At 47.1% G+C, this 14,250-nt stretch overlaps 1 protein-coding gene across 2 annotated transcripts in view; it reads left to right on the forward strand.

Moving 5' to 3' along the window:
• Nucleotides 1-14,250, forward strand: part of LOC132575182 (aspartyl/asparaginyl beta-hydroxylase-like) — a 172,213-nt gene that overhangs the window by 10,833 nt on the left and 147,130 nt on the right. For both annotated transcript variants that reach the window (XM_060243715.1, XM_060243716.1), the window contains exon 4: nt 3,909-3,959. In XM_060243715.1, coding sequence (XP_060099698.1) covers nt 3,909-3,959 — 51 coding nt within the window. The remainder of the gene's footprint in view (nt 1-3,908; nt 3,960-14,250) is intronic.

Raw genomic sequence — 14,250 nt, forward strand, 5'->3', positions numbered from 1 at the left:
GGCGCTCGCCCTCAAAAGCAGGACCTTTGACTTTCTGGTAGCACACGTCACCGTCCCCTCTTCTTCTTCGTCTATCTGCCTCCGCCCATTCCTGTCGGCCTGGGAGTCTATCTCTATGGACAGGTGGGCGCTTTTTTTTTTGTCGCGGAAGGCTACAAAATAGAATTTGCTCAACTTCCGAACCAATCTGTGGTAATCACCACATCCCCTTCCCCACCTCTGCTGGCGGAGGTGAGCAACCTCCTACAGAAACACGCCATAGAACGGGTCCCGGTGGAGGCCAGGACAGGAGGCTTCTACTCTCGTTACTTCCTGATTCCCAAGCGGGACGGGGGTTTGAGACCAATCATGGACCTTTGGAATCTGAACAAGTTTATTCTGTACCAGAAGTTCAGAATGTCTACTCTGCAAACAATTCTGCCCCTCATCAACAAAGGGGACTGGATTGCAGTGCTGGACCTCAAGGATGCCTACTTCCACGTCAGCATCCATTCTGCGTTCAGACGTTTCCTTCGCTTTGCAGTAGGTTCTCAACATTTCCAGTTCAAGGCCCTTCCGTTCGGCCTGTCCACTGCACCTTGGGTGTTCATGAAGATGATGAGCGTTGTGGCTGCCCACCTCTGGCTTCAAGGGATAGTCGTCTTTCCATACATTGACGATTGGCTCCTTGTGGCGGAGTCGAAGGAAAGTTTGTCAAACCATATTGCCACCACTCTTCGTCTTCTTCACACCTTGGGTCTGCAGGTCAATTTGGAGAAATCACACCTTACTCCATCATGGACAGTTCAGTTCATAGGGGCTTTGCTGGATACGAACCTTCATCGCGCTTTCCTGCCTCATCAGAGAGCAATGAACATTATCAACCTTGTTGAACTTCTGCAGAGTTGAAAGTGGGGCACGGCGCAGTAGCTGCAGCGGATGCTGGGGCTGATGGCGGTGACTACAAGCGTGCTGATCTTTGCGAAGCTGAGGATGAGAGGCCTACAACTTTGGTTTCTTTGTCAGTTTCGACCATTAAGGGACTCACCTCGAAAGAGGTTTGTAATTCCACCTGTGACACTTCAAACACTGCAGTGGTGGAAATCAAAGGACATTTGTCAGGGAGCTCCCTTCCACCTGCCTGTACCAACAGTGACGATCACAACAGATGCATCTTTATGGGGTTGGGGGGCCCACATGGACGCTCTGTGTGTGGGGGGCCCTTGGCCTTTGAAATTGACTCTTTGCCATATAAATTACCTGGAACTGCTGGTAGTTCATTTTGTTCTTTGATCCTTCTGCCCCATGGTGGCGGGGAAGGTTGTTGATCTGCTTATGGACAATACCACTGCCCTGTGTTACATCAACAGACAGGGAGGGACAGTTTCTCGATGACTGTGTGCGCTGGCACTGGAACTGTGGTCGGAGTGCCTGGACCACGACATATTTGTGAAGGCTGCACATCTCCCAGGGGTGCTCAATCTGCAAGCAGACTCCCTCAGCAGGGGTGCGACTTCCCCGCACAAGTGGGAGATACAGTGGCACTTCCTTCAACCCATGTTTCAGCTCTGGGGGTATCCTCAGGTGGACATCTTTGCTACAGCCGAGAACTGGAAGTGTCCTCTGTTCTGCTCCAGAAGGGGCTCAGACCCAGAGTCGTTGGGAGACGGTCTGCTGTTCCCGTGGGAAGGTTGGTTCCTATATCTGTTCCCACCTCTGCCACTATTGACAAGGGTGGTCAACAAGATTGCAAGAGAGAGACCATGCTGCAGCCTGGTGACTCCATGGTGGCCTCGGCAGCACTGGTTCTCGATCTTGCTCCAACTGGCGAGGGGGGTCTTCTACCAGTTTCCGGTGGAATTGGATCTTCTGTCAGCTCAGGACGGTAATGTATTCCATCACAACGTACCCCACCTGAAGCTGACAGCGTGGTTCATCGACCCTGTGAGTTTTCCATGAGAGTCCAACACGTTTTTCTGAATAGCAGGAAGCTGTCTACCCGCGCTTCTTATGATAGGAAGTGGTGGAAATTTCTTCAGTTTTTAGTTGATCCCACAGTTTCACCACAGAGGGTGGGGCTGCTGGTTATTTTTGAGTTTTCGTTGTCTCTGGTGGATGCTGGCCTTGTTTTTTTTCCTCCATTAAAGTTTATCTGGCGGCATTATCTGCATTCCATGAACCAGTGGAGGGGCATTCAGTTTTTGCACACCCTCATTCTAAGAGATTTTTGAAGGGTTTGCTTAGGCTTCATCCTCCTTCGAGATCACCCCCACAGTTGTGGGATTTGACTCTAGTGTTGGATGGACTGACTCGGCGTCCTTTTGAGCCGATGGCCACATGCTCGTTACAGCTCCTATCTTGGAAGACAGCCTTTTTGGTAGCCATCACATCAGCATGCCGTGCAGGGGAGCTCACGGCTATGCGTTGTGACTACCCATATTTAGCTTTTCAGGAGTCTGGAGTGTCCTTAGCTCCTGATATTTCCTTTCTCCCCAAGGTGGTTTCTCAGTTCCACCTTAACTTAGAAGTTTGGTTGCCCACGTTTTATCCTACACCTTCCTCGGATGAGGAATGTAGGTTGCATGCTTTAGATGTTAAGCGTGCCTTATTGTTTTATTTGAGTCGCTCCAAGAGTTTTCGTAAGGACCAGCATCTTTTTTTTATGCTGCTCCTAAGTTAGGTTCCAGAATCTCGTCTCAGCGGCTTTCAAAATGGCTCACTGAGACTATTAAACTGTGTTATTTGTTGGCTAAGAAGCCATTACCTGGGCCTATTTGTGGACAGTCTACAAGAGCGATGGCGACGTCGGTGGCGTTCCTTAAAGGCTTTTCCCTGATGGACGTTTGCAAGGCTGCCACCTGGTCTTCTCCGCATGCCTTTATGAAGCACTCCGCGCTGGACGTGCATGCTCAACAGAGGACTCGTCTGGGAGCTGCGGTGCTGCAAGGTGTTTCTTCCGGTTGACCGTCTTCCCGCCTCCAGGTATGTCTTGCTTGCTAATCTCCCATGAGTGTGAAGCACCGAGACCACGAAGAAGATAGACAGGTTGCTTACCTGTAACTGTAGATCTTTGAGTGGTCATCTGTGCATTCACATTACCCGCCCTCCTTCCCCACTGCTGATGGTCTCCCTCCAGTAGGGGCTTCCAGCAGTCAGGTCAGGAAGGAACTGGCGGGATCCTCGCGCCGGCGAGCATGCGCAGTGGGACGCCTGCGCGTGCCTGTTTGTGCCGAGCGCAAAAAATCCCGGGCTTTTTAGGTACCGATTAGGGGATCGGCGCAGGCGCTCTATCCCATGAGTGTGAATGCACAGATGACCACTTGAAGATCTACAGTTACAGGTAAGCAACCTGTCTTTTTAAATAATGCATTATCATTAAAACAGTACAGCATATTCATTGTTGCCAAAATTATTTATATTTTAAAAAAATCATGAAACTATTGTGTACGTCTACAGTATAAGATATTTATTTTCGAGATCCCCAAAAGAATGTCCTTAGACTTTTTCATGTTGTGCAATTGGAATGAGTGAAATGCTTTGTAAGATAAAGTTTTCTCACTGAAAAAGAGCAAACATTTCATACTGTGTCTTTTTTACTGTTCTCCAACATTTCCCTCAGAATTTTCATGCTGTATCTTTTGAATGAAAAAACCTTGTCTTAAGAAGCATTGTAGTCATTCTAAGGAGAAAATATTTCATAGGAGTTTGTTTTCACTGTTCCGCACAGATTTTCCAATCTTTCCAAAAGGCTTTTGGGAAGAAACTCACCCCTTTTCTTTTTTTTTTTTCCCCCCTTGGGCCCTCACATCTCTAAAAGTATGTTATGTCTGTAAACTGGTAAGCTGGTTTGTTACTTGTTTTAAACGTTTTGGTGTTTTCTTGTAGAATGTTTTAAATGTATTCAAAAATCATTTCCCCCCTGTACTTAGAACCAACCAGTGAGCATGAAGAACGAGAACCAGAACTAGATGAACCTCATGGTATGTCTTTCTAAAATGTGTAGAATATGAGAGTTTTCACTTGAAGAACATTCTGAGGTTTTTGGGTGCCCTCCTTTTCATGATCCCTGCCAGGCAGAGATCTTTGGGGGTGGGGGGAGCTATGATTGCTGAGGTCATGAATCTGACTGTAAACCTCATGGAAACCTTCAAGCTGGCATCAGAAAAGAAGCATATTGCTCTCTTGAGCTTACATGAGAAACAATAAGGCTGGATGCTCCTGGAACAATTTGTTTTAACCAGTGCACATAGGTCATTGCTATGAGAGAAGTGGCCAATGAAGCCTTTATAGATAAAGCCATTACTTTGTGAGGACTAAGGTGCATGACATCCTTGTTGTAGGAACATAAGAGAAGCCATGTTAGATCAGGCCAATGGCCCATCCAGTCCAACACTGTGTCCAAAAAAAAAAAATATATATATATACACACACACACACACACACATATACACACTGTGGCTAATGGCCACTGATGGACCTCTGCTCCATATTTTTATCTAATCCTCTCTTGAAGGTGGCTATGCTTGTGGCCGCCGCCACCTCCTGTGGCAGTGAATTCCACATGTTAATCACCCTTTGGGTGAAGAAGTACTTCCTTTTATCCGTTCTAACCCGACTGCTCAGCAATTTCATCGAATGCCCACGAGTTCTTGTATTGTGAGAAAGGGAGAAAAGTTCTTCTTTCTCTGCTTTCTCCATCCCATGCATTATCTTGTAAACCTCTATCATGTCACCCCACAGGAGACGTTTCTCCAAGCTAAAGAGCCCCAAGCATTTCAACCTTTCTTCATAGGGAAAGTGTTCCAACCCTTTAATCATTCTAGTTGCCCTTTTCTGGACTTTCTCCAATGCTATAATAACCTTTTTGAGGTACGGTGACCAGAACTGCACACAGTTGTGTTTGACTTGGACCTGCATCAGCTGGCAGACCCCCAGCTCTGCCTATCCCTTCCTGGAATTCTGACCTGAAGGGGCCATTGCACTACACTGTCTTAGGGCATTGCTGCCACAACTGTCTCTATCTTGGGCTCTGGTTAGGCAGGACAGCCTCCTAACCTCCCTCCCATGTCACGAGGGACCAGCCTTGGGGCCTCCCAGTTGTCTTTGGGACACCCCTGGAGAGTTGGTAACTGCTTGTTTTGCCACTTTTCTTCACCCTAGGGATTCCCTGCCCCACTCTTAGCATTCCAAGTGGTTGGAGGAACTATGTGATACAGAGGGACTTAATCTATTAAAAATCAAAAGATTTATTTAGAAATTATAATTATATACAGGCATATTATAAGTGAATGGACTAATCAAATCAAAACAGGCAAAAATGCTCCATCTCTCACCCTGTTTAAACTCATGCCCTAACTGGGTGGTATGCAGGGCAGGCATCTTCCTTAGTGTCGCCCTGAGCCTGCCTTGGCGGGGAGGGCAGGATATAAATAAGAAATTATTATTATTATTATTATTATTATTATTATTATTATTATTATTATTATTATTATTATTATTAGTTACAGTTACATACTCTTCGAAATGGCCACTGACTCTGGCCCAAGGAGCAGACTACTAATATAGACACTGACAGTAGTTCCTGCCCAGGAGCTGATTCTCCCTCATGCAGCATTCTGGGGCATTCTCCCTCATGCAGCATTCTGATGGACTTTCTTTCCTCTCTGGGAGGTGTCCTCAGACTTTATTTATTTATTTATTTATTTTATGATTTTTATCCCACCCTTCCCAACAAGTGGCTCAGGGCGGCTCACAGCACAAAGTGCCACATAAGTACAATTTAAGCATAAAAACAGTTAAAATAATTAATACATTTAAAATTTTAAAACATTTAAGACATTTAAACCATTTAAAACATTAGAGACAGCAACCTCTATTATAACTACACCTGGTTTCTTGTACCAGCTAGTCATAAGCCAGCCGGAAGAGAGTTGTCTTGCAGGCCCTGCAGAACTGGGCAAGGTCCCGCAGGGCCCTCACCTCTTCCGGCATCTGGTTCCACCAGGAGGGGGCCATAACAGAAAAGGCCCGGTCCCTGGTAGATTTTAAGCGGGCTTCTTTTGGCCCGGGGATAACTAGGAGATTTCGAGTTCCCGATCTCAGTACTCTCTGGGAAACATGTGGGGAGAGACAGTCCTTCAGGTAGGCAGGTCCTAGGCCATATAGGGCTTTAAAGGTAATAACCAGCACCTTGTACCGGACTCGGTAAGCTATTGGCAGCCAGTGCAGATCCCGGAGCCCTGGCCGGATGTGCTCCCTTCTTGGGAGTCCTAACAACAGCCGGGCCGCGGCATTCTGCACTAGCTGTAGCTTTCGGGTTCGGCACAAAGGCAGCCCCATGTAGAGAGCATTGCAGTAGTCCAACCTCGAGGTGACCGTGGCATGGATCACTGTTGCTAGATCGTCACGCTCCAGGAAGGGGGCCAACTGCCTTGCCCGCCTAAGGTGAAAAAAGGCGGACTTGGCGGTGGCTGCTATCTGAGCCTCCATCGTTAAGGAGGGCTCCAATAGTACCCCCAGGCTTTTGACCCTGTCCGCCGCTATCAGCGGCGCACCCTCAAAAGCTGGTAGGGGGATTTCCCTCCCTGGACCCCGACGACCCAAGCAAAGGACCTCTGTCTTCGCCGGATTTAGCCTCAGCCCGCTCAGTCTGAGCCACCCAGCCACTTCCTGTAGTGCCCGGTCTAGATTTTCTGGGGCTGAGACCGGTCGGCCGTCCATAAGTAGATAGAGCTGGGTGTCATCAGCATACTGGTGACAACCCAGCCCATACCTTCGGGCAATCTGGGCAAGGGGACGCATATAGATGTTAAATAACATCGGGGAGAGAACCGCCCCCTGAGGCACTCCGTAATCAAGCGTGCGCCTCCGGGATAGCTCACCCCCAATCGCGACCCTTTGTCCCCGACCTTCGAGGAAAGAGGAAAGCCACTGTAAAGCTAACCCCTGGATCCCCGCGTCAGCAAGGCGGTAGGTCAGTAACCGATGGTCGACCGTGTCAAACGCAGCCGACAGGTCCAACAACATCAGCACCGCCGAGCCGCCCTGATCCAGATGCCGTTGAAGGTCATCCACCAGGGCGACCAACACCGTCTCAGTCCCATGACCCGGGCGGAAGCCGGACTGGAGTGGGTCGAGGATGGAAGCGTCCTCCAGGAAAGTCTGTAACTGCATCGCCACTGCCCTCTCGATAAGCTTGCCCAAAAAGGGCAAGTTTGAGACCAGCCGGTAATGCGCCAATTGGGCCAGGTCTAAGGTTGGTTTTCTCAAGAGGGGGCGGACCACTGCCTCTTTGAGCGGCGTTGGAAAATGCCCTTCCATCAGGGATCTATTTATGATATCCCATACAGGATATCTAAGCTCCCTCTGGCAAGATTTAATAAGCCAGGAGGGGCAAGGGTCCAAATTGCAGGTTGTTGGTCGTGCAGATAAGAGGATCCTGTCAACTTCCTGTAGGCTGAGAGGGCCGAAGCCATCCAGAACACAATCCGAAGACAGGCCCGGAGCCTCGGTTTCACTAACTGCCTCAAATATGGTGGGGGGGGGGGTCGGGGCAGAGTGACGCGATCTTATCCACAAAAATTTCGCAAAAGCCTCACAGCCGATCTCCAATTCAATTTACTGGTTACAGACAGGAGGGGAGGAAGGAATGAGGAGATTAGGCCAAGGCCTATGGAGGAAGGAAGGTGCCTTGACAAAGAAAATCTACACCTTGACAACCGTGGTAGCTAAACTCCATACCTGCCTTTCTTATTTTTTTTGGAGTATAACCTCATGTTAGTCAATCAACTGACACTGCACCTGTTTCACCTGCCTCCAGATATTCTGACCACTGCAACACTCTAGCCCAAGAGATCTGTACAGTCTCTAAGCAGCAGATCTGTACAGTGAGACATTCTGTCACCTGTTTATCTAGGACCTTGGCTACATCAATGGCTCTCCGTCATTATGCATGGCTGAGGTCATGTTTCTGCAACCAGACATCAAGGCAAAGATAGGAGACCTCCAGCTGAACTGTGAAGGACTCTTCCATGCATTTACAGATGAAACTCTAACATCAGTGGATGATAGCAGGAAAAGAGCCCAAAAATCTTGGCGTTCCCCAGCATTGAGCCCAGTGCCATTTGCCCTCCAAGACCTGGCAGCCTTCTGCAGGAAAGCACCAGCATGCTCCACCAGCTGACCAGTGGAAAAAGAAATCTTTTCCTTCGAAACCTGACTTCGAGGCAAAAACTAAACCATCCTCATCTTCAAAAAACTTCTACAATCTGTCATTCTTTCTCCATCACTGACACAGGACACTGTTCTATATGTTTCCACCTTATCCACTCATTACTGCGCTTCCACTATCATAATAACTCTCTGGTGGCCCAGGCAACCCTGGTTTCCTCTTCTGCTTCAGTTGTCCAAAGAAAATTTCCATTGGCTGCCTCTGGCTGCAGATCTACTGTCTCAGCAGAACAGCCTGATTCTCCACCATGACCTGTCATTTTTCAACCTCTTGGCTTGGGAATTCTGCAATAAGGTTTTCTTCTGAGGTTTCTGATATCTTGCTAAATGTCTGGAAACTAGATGTTCCACTAGACGTTCATATGCTATAAAATGGCACCAGTTTTCCTCTTATGTGGAGGCATGTCACCTTTGCCCTGAGTCGCCCCCTTTACCTGACATTCTGTCATAATTGGTCTCCCTTGATTTTGGGCTTAGCTACTCCTCTATAAAGGGGGCATGTCTTGAACCTGTAGAAGGCCACTCTTTGTTTCCTCATTGAATGATGAAAACCTTTCTCAGGGGCCTCCTGAATTTCCATCCTCCATGGAAGCCTCTATTCCTGGTGTGGAGCCTATCTCTTGTGCTTATCTGATTCACACCCATGGCCAGATCCTCTATATATCTGTATTCCTGGAAGACAGTTTTCTTGGTAGCCATTATAAGGACCAAGTGAACTCTGTGCATTTCAGACTGATGCTCCCTTACATGATTTTTCATAAAGACAAAGTTTTAAGATTGGACTCCTCTTTCTTGCCCAGTGTGGTATCATCTTTCCACTTGTCCCAGCCAACTATTCTACCTACCTTTTCCCCAGATCCAGCTGATGATGGCCAGAGGGCACTCCGCACCCTTGATGAGCGATGAGTGCTCATCTTCTACTTGGACAGGACTAAGTCTTTTAGACATGACAAACACCTCTTTTCATCCAACTTGGGCCCTACCAAAGGGGCTGGAATCTCCCTCAATGCCTCTCCAAGTAGGTAACCTCCACAGTTTCCCTGTGTTACCAATTGGCTGGACAGCCCTTACCTGTCAGTCTTCAAGCCCATTCCACATAGGCTGTTTCCACATTGACAGCCTTCCTTGCTGGTATTCCTCTCAAGGACATTTGCAGCACAGCTAGGTCGGGGCCATTGACTTTTGTGTCCCACTACACCCTGGATGTTAGAGTGCTTTGGGATGCATCCTTCATCCAGGCTGTCCTTTGATCAATGTTTCATTAAAAATGAGAGGTTTTTCTGTTTCTCTGTAAATAGAAAATAGTATGAATAAAATTTCCTTCCTGCGGATGGTAGGTGTGGTTTGTCAGATGGCCTGCTAATATGCACTAGATATCAGCACCCACCATCCACTTGTGGGTTTAGCTTGCTACTCACCCAAAGTGTGGGACTGCACAGAGACCACAATGAAGATAAACAAGTTGCTTACCTGTAACTGGTGATCTTTGAGTGGTCATCTGTACAGTTATACGTCCGCTTGACCTTCCTCACTGCTGGCATCTCTCTGTCACTTACTTTTAGTTGATGAGACTTATCTGCGGTGACTAAAAGGAATTGAGCAGGGGGCTGGTCTTTCCTCAGTCTGAAGCATGCACAGTTGATGCCTGCTCCCCAAGGCAGTGGAAGAGCCTGCCAAAAAGGCTGGGGAATAGAAGCTTCCATATCAAGCCCTGCGCAGGCACACTACCCAAAGTGTGTAACTGCACAGATGACTACTCATATATTATCAGTTACAAGTAAGCAACCTGTTTGTCTTGCTTGTTATCATAATTGTCTTTTGGGTCAGAGAGTTGCTATGTTTATGAGTCTGAGCATTCTTAAGTTCTTTATGCAGACATGAACAATGTTCTTCCATTTTAAAAGCAATTTAGAATGTTGTGTTTATATGTTTGTGACATTCTTCCACCTCCCTGCCTGAGCCCTGACTTGAATCCCTGGAGAAAATGGTGAAGGAATCCTTTTGTCTCTGAGAAGAATATGATGACTTGGTGCAGGAGTGGGCCATGGAATGCTTACTAGCATTCCTTGAAGAGCCAGCTTGACTGGAGACAAATTATTTTGTGTCTCTGCAGAGCCTACCATTTGAGAAGAAGGGAGCGGGATTAAGGAGAAACTGGCTATTGAGGTTTTCTGCTTATAGATCAAAGAGTCTACTGCTTCCACTACCGATTAGCAAATTGTTCCACCCAAGTCTGTAAATCTGGGGAGCAGAGAAGGCATACTTTTCCCCCCACTCTGTGCAATTGCAGGGTTCTGAGCAGACAAAAATGAAGAGCTTTTTTTGATAGCTTAGAAACAGAAGATAGGAGAGATATACATAAAGAAAAAAAACCCCTAAGAGCTCAAGGGGGGGAGGGGGAGCTCCTCAGAAGCCCTGTACTCAAGAAGGCAAAAAGAAAATACTGAAGGTGTGGGGCACTCTTTCCCTACTGAGAATGAAAAAGAACAATCTACTTGCCTTCTGGGATCATGGGTAAGAGAGTACCCAAACACCTCAGAGTATACTCCTATGCTTTAAGTTAATAGGGGCCTTCATGGAAAGTCCAGTACTTTGTTATGGTTTTTGATATTTTGATTATTCACACATGCATTTTATCGAGTGATGAACTTGCATGTGTGAAATGGCTCTAAATATCTGGAATCTGTATGTAACATATTTACTGGTAAATTTCGTATAAGGAGAACAAAATATATGAATTAATTTACTGATTTTCAACTAACAGATTAGTCTTCTCCAAGATAGATTTCATCAGTGGCTCTACCTTAGTGCTTCATATCATTTTCCTTTTATTTTATTTTAAATTGAAATCTCTGCTCCCTGAAAAGGAGTGGAGAAATGCTTGTTGGAACAGCAGTGAGCCATACAAGCAAACTATGCCCAGACTTTCTTGGGATGCAAAGTGACTCATATACATCCCATAATGCAGTGGTAGACTAACAGTCCCTTGGTTCCATAAACTCAACCCCAGTGTCCCCTACCCAGTAAAAAGCATCATTCAGAATAACATTTTGCATCACCCACTAAGGAAGAGAATAACAGTCAAATTCAAAACAGGAACACTTAATTACACATTTATTCAAAATCCAATTAAAACTTTTCAGTTTCCTTTTAATTATTTACATTTTTTCCTTCTACCTCTTCTAAATTTGTCCTTTAAAATGTTTTCCCCCCTTTTTGAAAACAGTTATTTAGAAACGTTAAATCCTTATGTAACCTCAAAGCATTAATATTGGAGTGGTCGCAACAAAAAAAATAACATTTATACAGCTAATTGTATGAGAATGTAAGAGCAGCCATGTTGGCTCAGGCCAGTGGCCCATCCAGTCCAACACTCTGTGTCATGCAGTGGCCAAAAAACCAGGTGCTATTAGGAGTTCTTCCAGTGGGGGCACTACACTAGAAGCCCTCCCACTGTTGCCCCCAAAGCACTAAGAATACAGAGCATCACCTGCCCCAGAAAGAGTTCCATCTATACCCTGTGGCTAATAGCCACTGATGGACCTCTGCTCCATATGTTTATCCAATCCCCTCTTGAAGCTTGCTATGCATGTAGCTGCCAGCATTTCCTGTGGCAGTGAATTCCATGTGTTAGTCACTCTTTGGGTGAAGAAGTACTTCCTTTTATCCATTTTAACCCGACTGCTCAGCGATTTCATTGAGTGCCCACAAGAAAGGGAGAAAAGTATTTGTGAGAAAGGGAGAAAAGTACTTCTTTCTCTACCTTCTCTATCCCATGCATAATCTTGTAAACCTCTATCATGTCACCCCTCAGTTGACGTTTCTCCAAGCTAAAGAGCCTCAAGTGTTTTAACCTTTCTTCATAGGGAAAATGTTCCAGACCTTTAATCATTCTAGTTGCCCTTTTCTGCACTTTTTCCAATGCCATAATAATGTTTTTTGAGGTGTGGTGACCAGAATTGTACACAGTATTCCGAGTGAGGCCACACAATCAATTTGTACAGGGGCATTATGATACTGGCTGACTTGTTTTCAATTCCCTTCCTAATAATCCCCAACATAGTGTTGGCCTTTTTAATTGCAGTCACACAGTCTCAATATTTTTAGTGAGTGTCGCACCCCAGGCGCCCCTCTCGGTCTCCCGGTGCTGCCGTCGCCCCTCTATCCTGGGCGACCCCCTTCGGGCACTCTGTGGGCGTTCCCCGGAGGTCTCAGAAACAGGGGTGGGAGACCAGTTACTTCACCACAGGCCCCCTTCCCCTCCTGGCTGTGCAGCGGCTCCTGTTACTCTCTCGCGTGAGGCAGCCTCAGTAAGCACTGGCCAGCTTCCTCCCTGACCTTCTGCCCCCTCCCTTTTATCCTCCCGTCCCAGTCTTCCTACCTTTCCTGAGTTCCACCCCTCCTTGGCTCCTCCCCCCTTCAAAGCCCCAGATGCCCGGGAGAGGCGTGCTGGGGCTGGGCTGCCTGGGCATGCCTCGGGCGTCCTAGACCTCTGCAGCATGCTGGGGTGTGGCGTCTCTCGCCGCCACGGGTCAGGCGGCTCTCCTCCTCTTTGCCTGGCGCTGGGCTTGGCTTCTTCCTTCTGCTTCCTGATGTCTCCAGGCTCCTCAGACCCGGAGACGAGCACGTTGGCTGTGGGGCGTTGCTCGGGTGGCTGTCGGCGCTCCGTCAGCCCAGGTGAGCGGTAGGGCCGCCGTGGGGGCTTGGGAAGGTGTGGGAGGCTCTCGGGGCGGCGACGGGGGGTGGGAGGGGCTGGCAGGTATTGGGGGGTCCCCCTCGCGCAGACCTCGCCCGGGCTGGGCGGGACAGTGAGTTACCTACCACGACCTGAAGATCTCTCTCTTGGTCAGTCTCTTCCAGTTCAGACCCCATCAACTTGTATTTATAGTTAGGATTTTTGGCCCCAATGTGCATTACTTTGCACTTGGCCACGTTGAACCTCATTTGCCACGTTGACGCCCACTTGCTCTGCTTTGATAGATCCCTTTGGAGTGCCTCTCAATCTTCCCTGGTTCTCACCACCCTGAATTTAGTGTCATCTAAAAACTTAGCCACTTCACTGCTTACTCCCAACTCTAAATCATTAATGAACAAGTTAAAAAGCATTGGACCCAGTACTGAGCCCTGTGGTACCCCACTGCTTACTACCCTCCACTGTGAAAATTGCCCATTTATACTCATTCTCTGTTTCCTATTAATTAGCCAGTTTTTGATCCATGAGAGGACTTGTCATTTTACCCCATGACTCTTGAGCTTACTTAGGAACCTTTGATGAGGCACTTTATCAAAAGCTTTTTGGAAGTCAAGGTAAACAACATCTATTGGGTCCCCCTTGTCCACATGTTTGTTTACCCCCTCAAAGAACACTGACAGATTTGTGAGACAAGATCTTCCGTTGCAGAACCCATGCTGAGTCTTCCTCAGTAACTTTTGTTCATCAATGTGTCTATGAATTCTCTCTTTAATATTGATTTCCATCAACTTTCCCGGTATTGATGTCAGACTGACTGGCCTGTAATTTCCTGGATCTCCACTGGAACCCTTTTTAAAGATGGGGGTGACATTCCCTACCTTCCAGTCCTCAGGAATGGAGGCAGATTTTAATGAAATATTACATATTTTTGTCAGGAGATCCAAAAGTTCATCTTTGAGTTCTTTCAGAACTCTTGGATGTATGCCATCCCATCCGGGCCTGATGTTTTATTAGTTTTGAAATCGTCTGTCAGTCGTTGGACCTCCTCTCTCGTCACCTCAGTCTGACTCAGGTCTTTCAACACCCCTCCTGAAATTAGCGGTTCTGAAGTGGGCAAGCAGCTGTGGCAAATTTGCAAGATGACATTCTGACAGGGATGGAGCCTAAATACCGTTATGAACCAGAATATAAACGATCTCTGTGGCTTTGCACTGGAAGCAATGATCCTCTTTGAAGCTTAAGTAGATAGACGTTACTTAGAATATTTTCAGTAATCGGAGGACTCTTGGGGTAATAGAGAAGCAGGTCATAAGAAGAGCACAAAATCAGCTTTTAGGACCTACAGTCCA

The sequence above is a fragment of the Heteronotia binoei genome, chromosome 7, assembly GCF_032191835.1.
Source record: "Heteronotia binoei isolate CCM8104 ecotype False Entrance Well chromosome 7, APGP_CSIRO_Hbin_v1, whole genome shotgun sequence".
NCBI lineage: Eukaryota > Metazoa > Chordata > Lepidosauria > Squamata > Gekkonidae > Heteronotia > Heteronotia binoei.